Source organism: Panulirus ornatus, chromosome 1 (assembly GCF_036320965.1).
Source record: "Panulirus ornatus isolate Po-2019 chromosome 1, ASM3632096v1, whole genome shotgun sequence".
NCBI lineage: Eukaryota > Metazoa > Arthropoda > Malacostraca > Decapoda > Palinuridae > Panulirus > Panulirus ornatus.
Genome location: NC_092224.1, coordinates 974,281 through 989,435, shown reverse-complemented (window position 1 = coordinate 989,435; position 15,155 = coordinate 974,281). Strand labels below are relative to the sequence as shown.

The following is a 15,155-nucleotide window of genomic DNA, read 5'->3' as shown; positions in this document are numbered from 1 at the left end:
AAGAACATTACAGTTAATGGAGAGCAGTACATGAGGGTGTTAGAGGACAACCTGCTTCCTTTTTTTCTTATGGGATTAACGGGTGTGATCACGTTACGTAGGGTAGTGTCCCTGTCATCAGGCTAGAGAGGTGATGCATTGGTTATCAGAAAAGATATTCAACTGCTGGAGCAGCCTGGAACTCTCCAGACCTTAACCTTGACTGAGGAACCAGATAACAGACAAGCTGCAGCGCCTCATCAGTACCTCGCCTCATTCAGAAGAACCTACAGACCCAAAACTAGGACCTACAACATTTCAAAATCCTTGCCAATTCCGTACGCAGACGACTGCAGACAGTAATCAGGAAAAGGAGAGATGACAAAGTACTAAAATGTAAGAGTAACATCGTCTTTGAAATTATCAAGGGCGAACAAGGCTATTACGGACATTGTGCGTGTCTTCATCTTATTCGTTTATTCGTTGCAGAACATTTTTTTTCCTTTATTTTCAATGAACCTAATTCGGGCATGAGCTTTTGTCTTCGATCGTAAATTCTGATGCTTAAACGTCGTTAAGATTTATGCAATGAATTCATTATGTTGAAAAAAGTCTCTAATTTCCGTAATTAATGAACAAATTTATTGGGTAGTGATTGTTTTGCTTCTTACAAAACACAAAACTCTTTTGGGTTTCTTTCGCTATTTTCGACAATATATGTTTCATACTAACGTTTATTTTGTTTTAGATGTGTCTAAGTTTTTCTACAAAAATCTACATAACTTTATCATGCTGTTACTGTTGTCTGTGAGTTTCTCATGAGCTATTTCCTTACACAACAGCCACTTCTCTATGTCATCATTCCACTATCTTGGCTTCGTTTTAATAAACAGACCGCCTACTACTGCTTTGAAAGTTTTACTGAAGGTTTCCAAGCTATCTGCATGTCATTTCATTAACTATATCATCCAAGATTTGCCTGTTGAGAACAATGCGAAGATCATTAGAATTAGCAGGTTTAAAACCGGGTATTTCTCCGCAACTGTCATGTTGACAACCAATGCAAGCAGCGTTGAAAGCGATCATAAAAGTAATTTGTCGGTGATCACTTGTACCAAACCTTTCTCCAACATTATTAACAAGATCTTCATTCATCGTTCAAACTAAATCCAACATAGACTCTTCGCGTGTAGGATTCTCAACTAATTCTATTACGAGACTATCAAGCAAACTTAGGTACATTCCGTACGCGGGGCCAATAAGAAGAGATCATACCTACTTACATACCAGTATGTTCAAATTTCCTACCATGATAAAGTCTTACTCAGTACAATTTTCTGCAAAATGATCATACTGTCTTTCGTCCGCATCTGGTGTCTGTGCGGGTCGGGTGGCTTTAAACTAATCCTACCGTTATTTTCTTACGAAGTTTTTGTTTCATTTCTATCATTGGAATGAGGCTTCACAGCGAGCAACACCCGACCTCCTACTATATTTCCCCTATCACTATTAAGCATAGTGTAACCTGGGCCTGCGTATACGGCGAGGAAATCTCTATATCACTGATAGCTAACCAAGATAAGGATATAGCAATCTACCATGTAACTTTGTTGCGTATTCTTCGAGCACTGAAATACGACTGAGACTCATAACGGAAAGACCTTACTGAGGGGGACGGGTCTGCCCCACACGGGCTGTGTGTTCTTACCAAACCGCACATGTGGGGTCACCAAGGAGCTTACACCCCAGACTGCTGCATGTTTAGAAATGTTGCCACAATGCTATGAGCTCAACTCCTTCCCAAAACCAAAATGTTTACGAATCTATTACGTAGACTGAAAGCCTTACTAAAGATGGTGTTCTAGTTGCCGATCCCGAGAAGAACTCCTGAAATCATAACATTATTAGTCTTACCTCGGTAACGTTGAACATGCCGGAGATATCCCTCCAACAGCTCTTCCGATCCCTCCTCCATTACATCATTCGTACCTACATGACAAATAACAAACGCGTCATCGTTTGTGGCACCACAAACCGCCTTTATAGCGTGGGCAACATCATCTACCTCGGCACCTGGAGAACGAAAATGTTTATGGTGTGGAGGGAAAGCTCCTGGCATACAATTTCTATGGGTGCCCTTGGGTTATAGAGTCGCCGACGAGCCTTCCTTCATGTTCGTTATCCTCAACATCATCTAAAACCTGAAACCAATTTCTGTAATTACTGGCATCAATGGTAAACGTGTCAGGGGTTCAGCACCTCGTCGCACTACCTGGAAGGGTCGGCTCTTCCTGGAAAGAGAAGAAGGATTACTCTGGGATGTCTCCACACCCACAGCCAGGCTGCCCGACCATAATGGCTCAACCAAATAAGAGGTTAAAGAGACGGGACAACAGGAGGGTGTAACTCTCACAACATACACAAAAAGAAATAGTAACACACACACACACACACACACACACACACACACACACACACACACACAAACACACACACACACACACACACACACACACTACAGATATAGTATCAATTATTTGAAGGTGATACGGTAGTAAAGAGCGAGTTGGTGTTCCTGGAGGGTTTACTGCAGAAAATGTAGAAGGCAAAGTTGTGTGGGGGCATAGCAGTACCGGCGTGGGATGTATGGTACGTTAGGGAGACTGGGAGACTGAATCAAGAAGGTCTGGGAGAATATTCAACTTTAAAAGTCACATTAGGAAACAAGGTACAAATAGTTGTTGTAACGTATAACCTGCCCAGGAAGAACAGTAGAGCAGGGGATGAATACAATGACCAACAGGTATTCAAAGACGTTCTGACTATGTGTAAGCAGCAGGGGACCAGACTGATCATGTCGGGTGGTTCTGATGTCAAGAGAATATATCTGAGCTTCAGGGATGGAAGGCGACAAGAGAACTGTTGAAGTAGATCATTCTTAGGAACATCACAAGTGTATTACGTGCACCAGTGTCGTCTGGAGCCAACCAGAGTGAGGAGAGGATCATGCCCCTGTGTTGAGACTTATGATAACAGAGACCACTGGAGGCAGACAATACTGAGCCACTATAGGGTAAGAGTGATCATAGTATGTGGTGTTAAGGCTGAATCACACTGATGAACATCGTTTAACTTTGTGGAATCTGTAAAGTGCGGGAACCTAATGGTCATTCGCCACGTTTCAGCATGAAGAAGATATTAACAAACTTAAAACTATTTACACAGAGCTATATGATCTGGTCTCGTTCATGCTGTTGTGGAGGCTTGCTTGGGGTGGTACTCCAAGGGAAGCCAAAAGTAAACACGACAGATGGAGTAACAAGAAAACAAGTAAATTCTTGAAAATATAGATCTGGAAAGAGAGCATGAATAAAAATGATGGCGAGTGTAAACATATAGTGTTTTGCAGGTTATACCAGTATGGTGTAGATATGTGGATTCTGGATAAAAGCCTCACGAAAATGTTAAGAAGCACGAAGACATAGTGTCACAGAAATAAGGGAGGAAAGAAGGAGAGAATCTTATTATGAAGAAGGAACAGATGATCCTTAGGTACACTGGCTTATAGAAGGTAGAGGTTACCTGCAAGGATGGAGGAGAGAACAATTTCATCTCAGTTTTATCAGAGGCAAGTTCAGTATCATAGAAATGTTGTTGTCCATAACAGCTGACTAATCAGTAAGTGATTTTAATCACAAGTCGATGGAGAAATGTATAAAGAGTTAAAGTGATCAATTTCAGCCAATATGTTGAAATGAGAACACAGAACCCCCACAGGATAGATGTTAATCCGGGTACACAAGGGGGGAACGAAACTGTTATTGTTGAAGAGGATATTGTCAAACCAATGGTATCAATGGATCACACTAAATCCTTAGGATCAGACTGAACATCCTCACGGGTCGTGAGGGAGTGTGCGATGGGGTCTGCCGAGTCTTAACGGACTATTATAATCAAACAGTCGACTGTGACAGAGGTTGTCAAATGTGAGGTTATTCTTCCATTATACAAGGGGCGATGGAGATGATCCTCAGAATCATACACCGGTGTCGCTGACCAACATAAGATATTGCGAAAAAATTACTAAAAGCGTCAGAACATTTCGATTGCATTGCTACTGAATACCATACAGTGTTTGGATTGAGTGACGTGAGATCATGATTATGACCCTAATCAAATGCTCTAGGTCTCCAAAATTAGACACGTATATGAGAGAGGGACACGTACACTGAATTCATTTCCATCATACAAATACAATTCAAATGATACCACATGATAAGTTATGAGTACAAACGGATAATCAGGTTAATATCAATGGAGAACTGGAAACGTGGAACAGGTTCATATTCAAGCGAAAGAAAAGATGGAATCAATGATTAGGGGAAGTCACGCCAGTGGAGTGCTCCAGAGAGAACAGGACCATACGTTATCATGTTTATAGGTGATCCATCACTAATGGCAGGACCTGGTGATGGGAAAGTCCATGACACATTTCAGTGGGATCTAAAGGCTGGAGGAGCTAGGCAGAAGAGGTGGACGATGAGGATCAATCGAAGTAAAGTGTCATGTATTGAGAAAGGTGAGGGGATCAGAACGACCTATAGGAGATCGAAGAGGGTTATAAGAGAGATCTTGGGATATCAACACAAAACGATTCAATACGTCATGAAGATACAATGAAGAACGTCACTGCAGTTCAAATATTACTGGCAAACGTGATTCAAGATATTGTGTATGTATGCAAAACTTCAACATGTAGATGGCATAGCTTTATGTAACCCTATTTAAAAAAGCTTATAGATAAGATGGAAAGTAACTTATGATATGTGTAACTAGAATGTTATTCACATGGCTGGGTTTGGACAATGGAGACAGGTTGTAAATACTCGTCACCTTCTCTAAACACTAGACGGTAAAGAGTGAGTCTTATCATGACTTAAAATATTCGTTTTAAATCCAGGCGTAACATTATTTGTGCCTCCTTTGCTACATATAAAATGTACAGTCATTTCTCCTGTCATGTGTTAGATCTTCCACTATCACAAACAACCTCGAAAGAACCAAATGGTCGGTGACTTAGTATTTAGCATATGGTCCTGATTTCTCTGAATGATCTGGATCAGGATAGTTTGCACTGCCTGGGTGGAGAGGACTGGGGAACAAAAGTGGAAACTTAAAAACAAAAAAGAAGGGACCTTAGGAAATAAGATTTTTACCAAGAGAATAACAGACAGTAGCAATTCATCAGGTGAGGTTCTGAACATTTTCAAACCAAGACTGAATCGTAAGTGTGTTTAAAGGACAACAATATATCATTTGGACACTTCCCGTAAGATGAAAATAAGCAAACACACAGGACGTTAAGAGGGACTGGCTTAGGGTCGTGGATGGCTGGAATAAACTGGCCACGGTGGGCAGTGAATGCCGGCAATTTACCACGTTTAAGAGGCTACTTAACGGTATAGAAACTTCAGTAGATGGGGCCGCCACTTCGGTGTAGGACTCCCTCACCGAACTGTACAAGTACGTAATCAGAGTCGACATACAAAAGTCTAAAAAAAAAAATGCATAAGAGTACAGAAGGTTTCAATGGTGAAGCTCTTCGAATACGCGACCTGTAAATAACTTGAATAGATGATTAGAAAAGAAACTAACAAGTAAATGAAAGAGAGAAAATATCAAGTGAGAGACAACCACGGAATCAGGTCAAAGAAGTCGTGCGTAAGAAATCTCTTGACCTTCTATGAAAGAGTGAGCTACGTTATAGACAATAGAGAAGGGCGGGTGTATTGTGTTCCTGGACTGCAAGGTATCATATAACACCTTATCACTTACGTGGATGGTAAAGAAGCTGGATCGCCGGAAAGGAATAAGGAGGAGACTTCTTCGGTGGATAAAACATTACCTAAAGAGGAAGGGAGCCAAATGACGCACGTCAAAGGAGCCTTCTCGAGATGGGTTGAGGTCACCAGTGTTGTGCCGCAGGGCTCGGTCCTGGGACCACTGTTCCTCTTGATGCACTAACAAGGGAACCCAGACAAACCCCAGCGTTGGTCTGATGCATCGTAAATGAAATTCAGTCGGAGTACAAACTGTACAAATGAGGATGGAACACAGGGAAAGAAGGCCTGGATAGTAATATCATCTAGCAGGAAATAAGCTGTAGGAGAAATCTGTGGGTGGGAGAGACTTGGAAATCGACACTATACCCAACCAGTCGCCAGAGCTTCAGTTCAGAACTGGTAAACTGTCTGCTGACAAATACTATAATCGCATTCAAATACATGAGTGAGTTAATGCTCTACAAACTATTCACTGCGTGTACAGGGTATAAACCACAATAAGCTTCTCAAGTTTCGTCATAACAATCCACCCCTCTCGTTTTTTTTTTTTTTTAATTTTCCAAAGGAAGGAACAGAGAAGGGGGCCAGGTGAGGATGTTTCCTCAGAGGCCCAGTCCTCTGTTCTTAACGCTACCTCGCTGAGGCGGGAAATGGCGAATAGTATGAAAGAAAAAAAAAAAAAAAAAAAAAAAAAAAAATATATATATATATATATATATATATATATATATATATATATATATATATATATATATATATATATATATATATATATATATTCTTTCTTTCTTTCATACTATTCGCCATTCCCCACGTTAGCGAGGTAGCGTTAAGAACAGAGGACTGGGCCTCTGAGGGAATATCCTCACCTGGCCCCCTTCTCTGTTCCTTCTTTGTGAAAAAAAAAAAAAAAAAAAAAAAATATATATATATATATATATATATATATATATATATATATATATATATATATATATATATATATATATATATATATATATATATCCCTGGGGATAGGGGAGAAAGAATACTTCCCACGTATTCCCTGCGTGTCGTAGAAGGCGACTAAATGGGGAGGGAGCGGGGGGCTGGAAATCCTCCCCTCTTTTTTTTTTTTTTTTTTTTTTTAATTTTCCAAAAGAAGGAACAGAGGGGGCCAGGTGAGGATATTCCAAAAAAGGCCCAGTCCTCTGTTCTTAACGCTACCTCGCTATCGCGGGAAATGGCGAATAGTATGAAAAAAAAAAAAAAAAAAAAATATATATATATATATATATATATATATATATATATATATATATATATATATATATATATATATATATATATATATATATATATATATAATAATAATAATAATAATAATAATAACATAATGAGCAGTGAGACGACTTCTCGTGAAAACTGGAAGTAATTCTTGCTCAAATTACTTTGCAGACCCGGGCAATGGAAAATGGAATAGAATTAATGAACTTTATTGAAAACTACAATTTCAGTACGACCATAAGAAACACAGTCAGCCTCAACTGATAAAAGCTGAACCTAAAGTATGGTACTCATGCTCTTTTACGTCACCTTTACATCACAAAGTTCAAAATACGACGTTCCTTCCCACCCATACTGGAACTTGCAGCAGCAGTGTAGTAAAAATTCTTGGATCTGATAACACTAAAGTGTTTATATTGGAAAGTTACCATTAAACAAAGATAAGACAAGAAAGTTAATCCAATACTCCAAGCATGATTGATAACATCCCATAACAACGTCGGTGAGTTACACGCACTCACACTCCACACACACACACACACACACACACACACACACACACACACACACTACTGTCACCATAACAACGTCGGTGAGTTACACGCACTCACACTCCACACACACACACACACACACACACACACACACTACTGTCACCATAACAACGACGGTGAGTTACACGCACTCACACTCCACACACACACACACACACACACACACACACACACACACACTACTGTCACCATAACAACGACGGTGAGTTACACGCACTCACACTCCACACACACACACACACACACACACACACTACTGTCACCATAACAACGTCGGTGAGTTACACGCACTCACACTCCACACACACACACACACACACACACACACACTACTGTCACCATAACAACGACGGTGAGTTACACGCACTCACACTCCACACACACACACACACACACACACTACTGTCACCATAACAACGACGGTGAGTTACACGCACTCACACTCCACACACACACACACACACACACACACACACTACTGTCACCATAACAACGACGGTGAGTTACACGCACTCACACTCCACACACACACACACACACACACACACACACACACTACTGTCACCATAACAACGACGGTGAGTTACACGCACTCACACTCCACACGCCCACCACACACACACACACACACACACACACACACACACACACACACACACACACACACTACTGTCACCATAACAACGTCGGTGAGTTACACGCACTCACACTCCACACACACACACACACACACACACACTACTGTCACCATAACAACGACGGTGAATTACGTGGACAAACGCACCACACTGACATTTGCCGGTTCATAACAGGTCCAAAACACAGGACTCCCAGGTACAGTCAGTGGGGTGAGGACGCTCTGCCTCTACACCTCATTCACACGTACCTTCAGTTGAGATCACCACACACTAACACCTGTCTTTCCACTGGAAACTTAATATGAAATGCCTTTCACTCTCAATAGGTAATTCACCCAATCCGTCTCCCTCCAGTTGGTCTACCTCCTCCCTCTGTGCCTCTGCCTTCCTCATCGTCATGTTATCCACAGCTTCCACTCACACGCTGAACAACTAACTCTCTGACAATACAAACTGTTATGATACCTTCTTCCTCCAGGAGTTCTCCAGTCTCCTGATAAAGCAAGAAGCTTCTGCGTCTCTCACTGTTCATCACTCCATACTACAGACACTACGATGTCACGTCTGAACATACGTACACAGCCTTCTTGTAGTCTGTTTCCCCTCACCTCTGCCTTCACCAGCGCCATGCTATATTACCCTCGCCTCTTGAACCCCAAACACCTTTCCAGAATGTACTTCTTCTTCATCTCAGCTGCTCTGATAGAGAGACCTCTCAGATCTCTCACACTCGAAAACCTGGTTGTTAATGACCTTCACTCCCGACCTCCTCTCCCTACAACATCATGGAAGAGATATCTTGATGTCTGGTTGAGAACAGTTCCAGCTGAACCCGGGACTGATAATCATGTATGGTGAGTAGCGGCAGAAACAATATTACACATCAAGCCTTAGCCTTGCCTACTGGAAAACTCTCATCGTATGTCGTAGCCATAGATAGGTGGGTAGGTCGGTGGATGATGTGAGTGGGTACGACTCCATCAAAGCGTCTTAAACATTCACCTCATCATCGTAGCCCGAAGGAAGCCCAGTCATTCATACTACCCCTCAGGTAAGACCATGTAAACATGATGTAAAGTGATGCCTACATGTGTGAAGCCATTGTAACGCAGGCAACTCACCGTGTTGTGGATGAACTCCCCATCCTCTTTGAAAACAATATTCTTGAAATCAATTGGATTGAACTGCAATCCCATAGTCCCGCCAGGTATCATGTCTGTAGTACCACGTACATATCTTCAGTACACAACAGGACTAGGAAGTTTCAGTACAATGATTCGTTCATGGACCTTTCAGTAACCAGTTACCTGAAATATTACATCTACATAAGTATACAGGCAATACAACATAAGTATATAAACAATACAAGTTAAGAATACAAGCAATACAACATGAGTATACAAAATACAACATAAATATACAATCAATACAAAATAAGCATACAAACGATACAACACAAGTATACAAGCAATACAACATGAGTATACAAACAATACAACATAAATATACAATCAATACAAAATAAGCATACAAACGATACAACATAAGTATACAAGCAATACCAAGATATTTGCAGGACGAACTATTTACATAAACGGAGTTACAAAACTGTTGACAGACAACCACAGGGAATTATGACACAAGTGACCAACATGTTTCAATATACCGAGGCAAAAACGCATTTTCTTTCTTCTAATTTTAGTTCGAAGTTTAAAAGCTAGTCCTGGTGTAAAGCGTCGACCTGTTATACATCAACTGATTGTGTATTGATCTTAGATTAATAGATTAATAGATTTAACGTCGTTCTATATATGATAAATATCAGGTTCAACTCGTACTGATATATTGTAATGTATTCTGCCTGCAAGCAACAACGAGAAAAATATTAACTGTACAGCACAACGTGAGATGCCTCATAAGATAAACATAGCCAGAATCCTCTCCTCATTTGGTCTAGTGTGAGAGATGCCGATGATCCTCCGGATGACCCTGTTGATGAGAGATTAAATCAGAGTACCAGACGACACACCGCCGTGGGTACACGGGTCGTCCTGACAACTGCTGGCGACCCTGTCCACTAACGCCCGATATGTCGGGAAAACCTGCAAGTCAGAGGTTGCGTTGTGAGGACCCAGACAGGGAACACGACAGCCTGCACGTCAGGATTCCCAGTACATTTCATGGATTGGTCATTCATCGTCTCAATCACCTTTTTTTCTTCCTTAATCTCATCACGTCTTCGCTTCGCCTTCTCCGTTATCGTGAGAGCCACATTTACACTTGTCAAGACAGTTGATATCACCCATAATCTATGATACGCGAGACGCAACCAAGCTTTTGCTCTTTTTTTCCCCGAACTTGAGAAATGTAAGAGAAGAAAGAAAGGTCACGTCCTGATTTCAGGGGATAGAACAAGTGGGTGAGTCAGGAGCAAGAGCTGATGACAATGAATGAAATAAAAACATCGTAAACATGGTGACCTTCATGCCTTATCCCCTTATAGCAGAAGCTCCACACACACACACACACACACACACACACACACACACACACACACACACACATAGTGATAGCGTCTGTGGTCTTAGCCCGACGCCGACGTTGGCCCTGACTGTTGATAAACCAACCAACCAACCACGACAATATAACCCTTGGATATGATGGTTAGGCCAGACCATCATACCCAAGGGATGTTAAGTCTTGTTCAAGGGTCGTACATTTGTGTTCAAAGGGGGTCGTACAGCCGTGCTCAAGGATCGTGCCGCCGTGCCCAAGGGACGTACCGTCGTGCTTAATGGTTATACCGTCGTGGTGAAGGATCGTGCCGCCGTGCGCAAGGGTCGTACCGCCGAGGTCAGGGGTTTGTAAGCATACTACCGGAAGGAGGCGATGATAAGGGATGGCTCAGGGAAATCCTGTCCTGGGTGCACGGGAGCCTACCTCATTGTGATATCCACAGTACATTGTAAGACTATAAGGTTCAGTGCTCTATGTGAAATACAACATATAAGTGTATCATGTCAGAATACATTATAAAAAGAGAGACTTTAGTTTTGTCTAGAGAGAGGCGCATGTTCAGTTAGTGTGTACTGACGAAGGCTGTGGTAGACCATACTATCAGCCACAACATGAGGTACAGTGCACAATGAGGGAATGTGAGTGTATACCGTGACGAGTGACTGAGGATGTCAAGTATGTGTGATGCTGCGTTTCACTGCTGTGAAATGTTGAAGTCTAACATTTAATAAAAGGCTACCTTATACCATCCATATAAAGCAGTGAGAGAAATTACGGTATGGCGTATGGCATACTTCCTTGCATCCTAAGAGAATGTTACTATGGGGCAGCCACAATCCTAGCACGACTATTTCCTCTATCTGAAATCCCTAACTTTTCTGTTCTCGTGGAAGCATGCTCAGTGCAGCCCATCCCTTCTTCCTGAATACCAATAAGGCTTTCGCAGCACAAAGTCTACAGGTGGTCAACTCTCCCATGTGACTCACTTCTCGTCTTCGCTCCTCAGGGATTTTGTCCCCGACATCTCCAAAGCGTCTGACTCGATGTGGCATAAGTCTTTGCTTTCTGAACTTCCTCCTCTGGTTTTTCTGATTCTCTTTGTTCCCTGACGCACAGCTTCCTCTCCAGTCGGTCCACTGCAGTACTCGGTGATGCAGCAACTTCCCACTCAGAGTTCTCTCCTTCCGTGAACTTTCTTTCTCCTCTTCAACTCACGAAATGTGATCATAAATGTCTATGACTTTGCTTATTACAGGTGTCGCTGTGCAGGTGGTGTACTACGTTGATGTGCAGACGTAGGAGATAAACCAGGCCTTGTATAAAGAGGTTCTGTTTCGATTAAGATATAAAATTAGGAGACACCAACATCACCTGTTGGACAACAGTCAATGGTGTCTGAACCATGACAACATTCTTTCACACTTCCCTACACTTGTTCTACAACTTTGGCCTCAACACATCCTACTGCACCACTTCCGTATTCACCTGACCTCGTCCCATGTTCTCTTTTTCTGTTCCCAAAAATCAAAATGGAGCTTAAAGGAAGAAGATTTCATGACATTCCAACTTTCTATCAGTTCACAGTTGAAGACTTCCAGGGTTGCCTCCACACGTGGCAGACACGTGGGGACACTTGGGTATCATCCGAGGCAGATTGATCTGAAGGCGACTGATTATAAGAATGTTGTATCTTCACTTCTGTTTAACATAAAAGTTAGGTCTTAGAACATTTTGATCACACCTCAGATAACCCTATCAACTATCACGGTGATGATTCTGCTTTCCGTACCTCAACTCATTATTTTCCTCTCTTATTCACTCACTCATGTTCTTCTTCTCGCACTGAGCACATATCCTCTTGATCCGGACCTGTGTAATATCTCGGAATGGGGAAGCAGAAGTCTGGTTAAGGTCAATCCTGCCTAATTATAATTTCTACGAACAGTTCTTCCAAAATGTCACCAGAATCAATCTGTTCAACTTCAGACCCATATAATTCATCTCTGTAATAATACAAACATGTTAGATATAACCATATCCTTCACTCTCACTTGGAAACCCGCCCTAATCAACATAAAATTTGCTTCCCCAAAACCTTGGGGGTGTTGCACAGGTGCCATAATCAATTTTCTTGCGAGTAGCGGTTTGATGTAAACAAAGGTGTAATTCGTCTCGGTATGGAGTACTGAGGTAAGTTTTCCTCAGCCTCTTTATAGCTACAGAGGAATCAAATGGCCTTCCGTGTTGGGATTGCCTCCCTCCTCCATTCTTCTCTGTCCGCCATGATGGTGTTGTCTTCTCCCTGTTCTCCAGGTATCATTTTCTCTACTGCTCTCGTGGGCTGCCTGCATGTGACCCTGCCAACAAAGTTTGGACCTGTCACTAGATCCCGGGTGCTGCCTCCCACAGCTTGTGTGTGGAGACCAGCCACACGAGGATTTACCGTTATAATCCCACCTTCATTTGATCAGTAAAGCTGTGGGAGTCACTTCTTTTATCATTTCCTCTTCCCATAAACTCTCTACCTTCATAAGTCAGGTCCACAAACACCTGAGGAGCTCCAATTAATTCATTCGTTCTTTTTCACGATTGTCACATGTTTTACATTAGCCATGTGGGTCACTGTTACCAAAAAGGAATTACTTTCTTTGCTCAAATGTATTTGTGGGGAAAAAGTAGTTGTAAAAATCAATCTGATTCCGACAAAGTTTCAGTCCGTAAAAATAAGGAAAAATGGGTTAGGTTAGAATGTTATTGACTCTAACTAGAACAGGCCATCCCAACCAGATGAAACTGAGCTAAATTATTTTGTACGGTATAATGATAGTATTTCTTGCTAAATTGCAGAATAAAATTCTTTAATCATCTCGAAGAAGGTGACAACTTTTGACCTGCGGTGCGTGCAAGCTGATTAACCCACTAATTAAAGTCATTTATTCTCCTTGCGTCAGCTTATCATCATGAAGGTAGTACGAAGCCTGGCTATGAGTGATGGGCTCTGGTTCCCGTGCATCCTGCATGGTAGGCAAGCAGCTCGTGTGTGTGTGTGCAGCTGAAGCTGTTGTTAAGCTGTTCCTGCCGCTGGCTCGCTGGGGCGGGAAGGGTAATTAGGTATACAAAAAAACAAGGAGTAAATATCTTGTCCCCAGAGACAAGGAGAGAGAGAGAGAGAGAGAGAGAGAGAGAGAGAGAGAGAGAGAGAGAGAGAGAGAGAGAGAGAGAGAGAGAGAGAGAGAGAGAGAGAGAGAGAGAGAGAGAGAGAGAGAGAGAGAGAGAGAGAGAGAGAGAGAGAGAGAGGCTGGGAGATGGGGCGGAGACGAGACGTTCGCCTCGGCCACACCATCTTCAGGTTACACATGTTTATCCTTCCCTGTATATCCTCACCTCTAACGCGGCCGCGCGCACACTACTTTCTTATTCTCATGTTCAGATAATAACATCAAGTACGAGGAATTATTCCAGTACTGTTCAGATAGAGGAGAGGGTAATTAGCAGGTCAGATAGAGGAGAGGGTGATTAGCTTGTATAGTAGAAATATGAGAGGAGCAAGTTGCTTGGCCTTCTGGAGCCATTTACACGCCAGTTAAGGTAACGAGGTCAGGGTTTACCAAGCGTTGTTCCTGGACGACGATGGCGATCCATCACAATGTGATCTTCTTGTCAAGATAGTCCCAGGTTCATGCTGACGTACTCCCGTGTAACGTCTGAGGAACTGTTCTTGTATAACTGAAGTTCACAAATGAACAATGATGCTATTTATTTTCCTTTTTCCAGGAGAAGATGAAGAATGAGGAGGCTGAAAAAAACAAGGACAAAGAGGAGAACAAGGATGGGAAGAAAGCCAAACAAGAGGAGAAGGAGAAGAAGAAGAAGACGAAGACGAAGACGAAGGATGCTTCTAAAAAGAAAAACAAAAAAGATGAATTATAATTTCTTGAGTATCCGTCCACGGCACATATCCCTCACCATGCTATTATCTAACACATTGATTACCCAGTCATGAATAATACTTTGTAAAAGTCTTATACATAAATCCAAAGTAAAGGATCTGATACCAATTAGCAGTTTTTCTCCCGTCAGTAAAAGCCAGATAATGAGTGGTGATGGTACGTGTGGCACGCTGCAAGTGACTGGCCTTGCCTGGGTGAGGGTTCAACCTGCTCAGTAATGGCAGGCTGAAGTCTTCAACCACAGCCTCCTGCATCGTGTGCACATATCATAAAAAAGTATTTACTTGAAGCCACATGTTGGTACCAGCTTCACCAGCCTGGCATTCTTTCACGTCTAGATTTTCCCGCAGTCCAACGAGATTTGTTTTGTTATAATCAGTAACTTGATTCTTGTCCAATTTTTTTTTT

At 42.1% G+C, this 15,155-nt stretch overlaps 2 protein-coding genes across 3 annotated transcripts in view; one reads left to right on the top strand and one right to left on the bottom strand.

The window, feature by feature from the left end:
• LOC139752975 (CDK5 regulatory subunit-associated protein 3-like) overlaps positions 1-11,821 on the bottom strand; it is a 75,241-nt gene extending 63,420 nt beyond the window's left edge. The window contains 4 exon segments of the mRNA XM_071669144.1: positions 1,894-2,052; positions 2,942-3,045; positions 5,885-6,034; positions 11,784-11,821. Of these exon segments, the coding sequence (XP_071525245.1) occupies positions 1,894-2,052; positions 2,942-3,045; positions 5,885-6,034; positions 11,784-11,821 (451 nt within the window).
• Positions 1-14,855, top strand: part of LOC139753949 (uncharacterized) — a 171,470-nt gene extending 156,615 nt beyond the window's left edge. The window contains exon 4 of one of the 2 annotated variants that reach the window (XM_071670944.1): positions 14,572-14,855. In XM_071670944.1, coding sequence (XP_071527045.1) covers positions 14,572-14,727 — 156 coding nt within the window. In that variant the 3' untranslated portion in view covers positions 14,728-14,855. Of the gene's footprint in view, positions 1-12,374; positions 12,463-14,571 lie in introns of those variants that run through there. The other variant, XM_071671017.1, reaches the window with a different exon arrangement.
• The last annotated feature ends 300 nt before the right edge of the window (positions 14,856-15,155 follow it).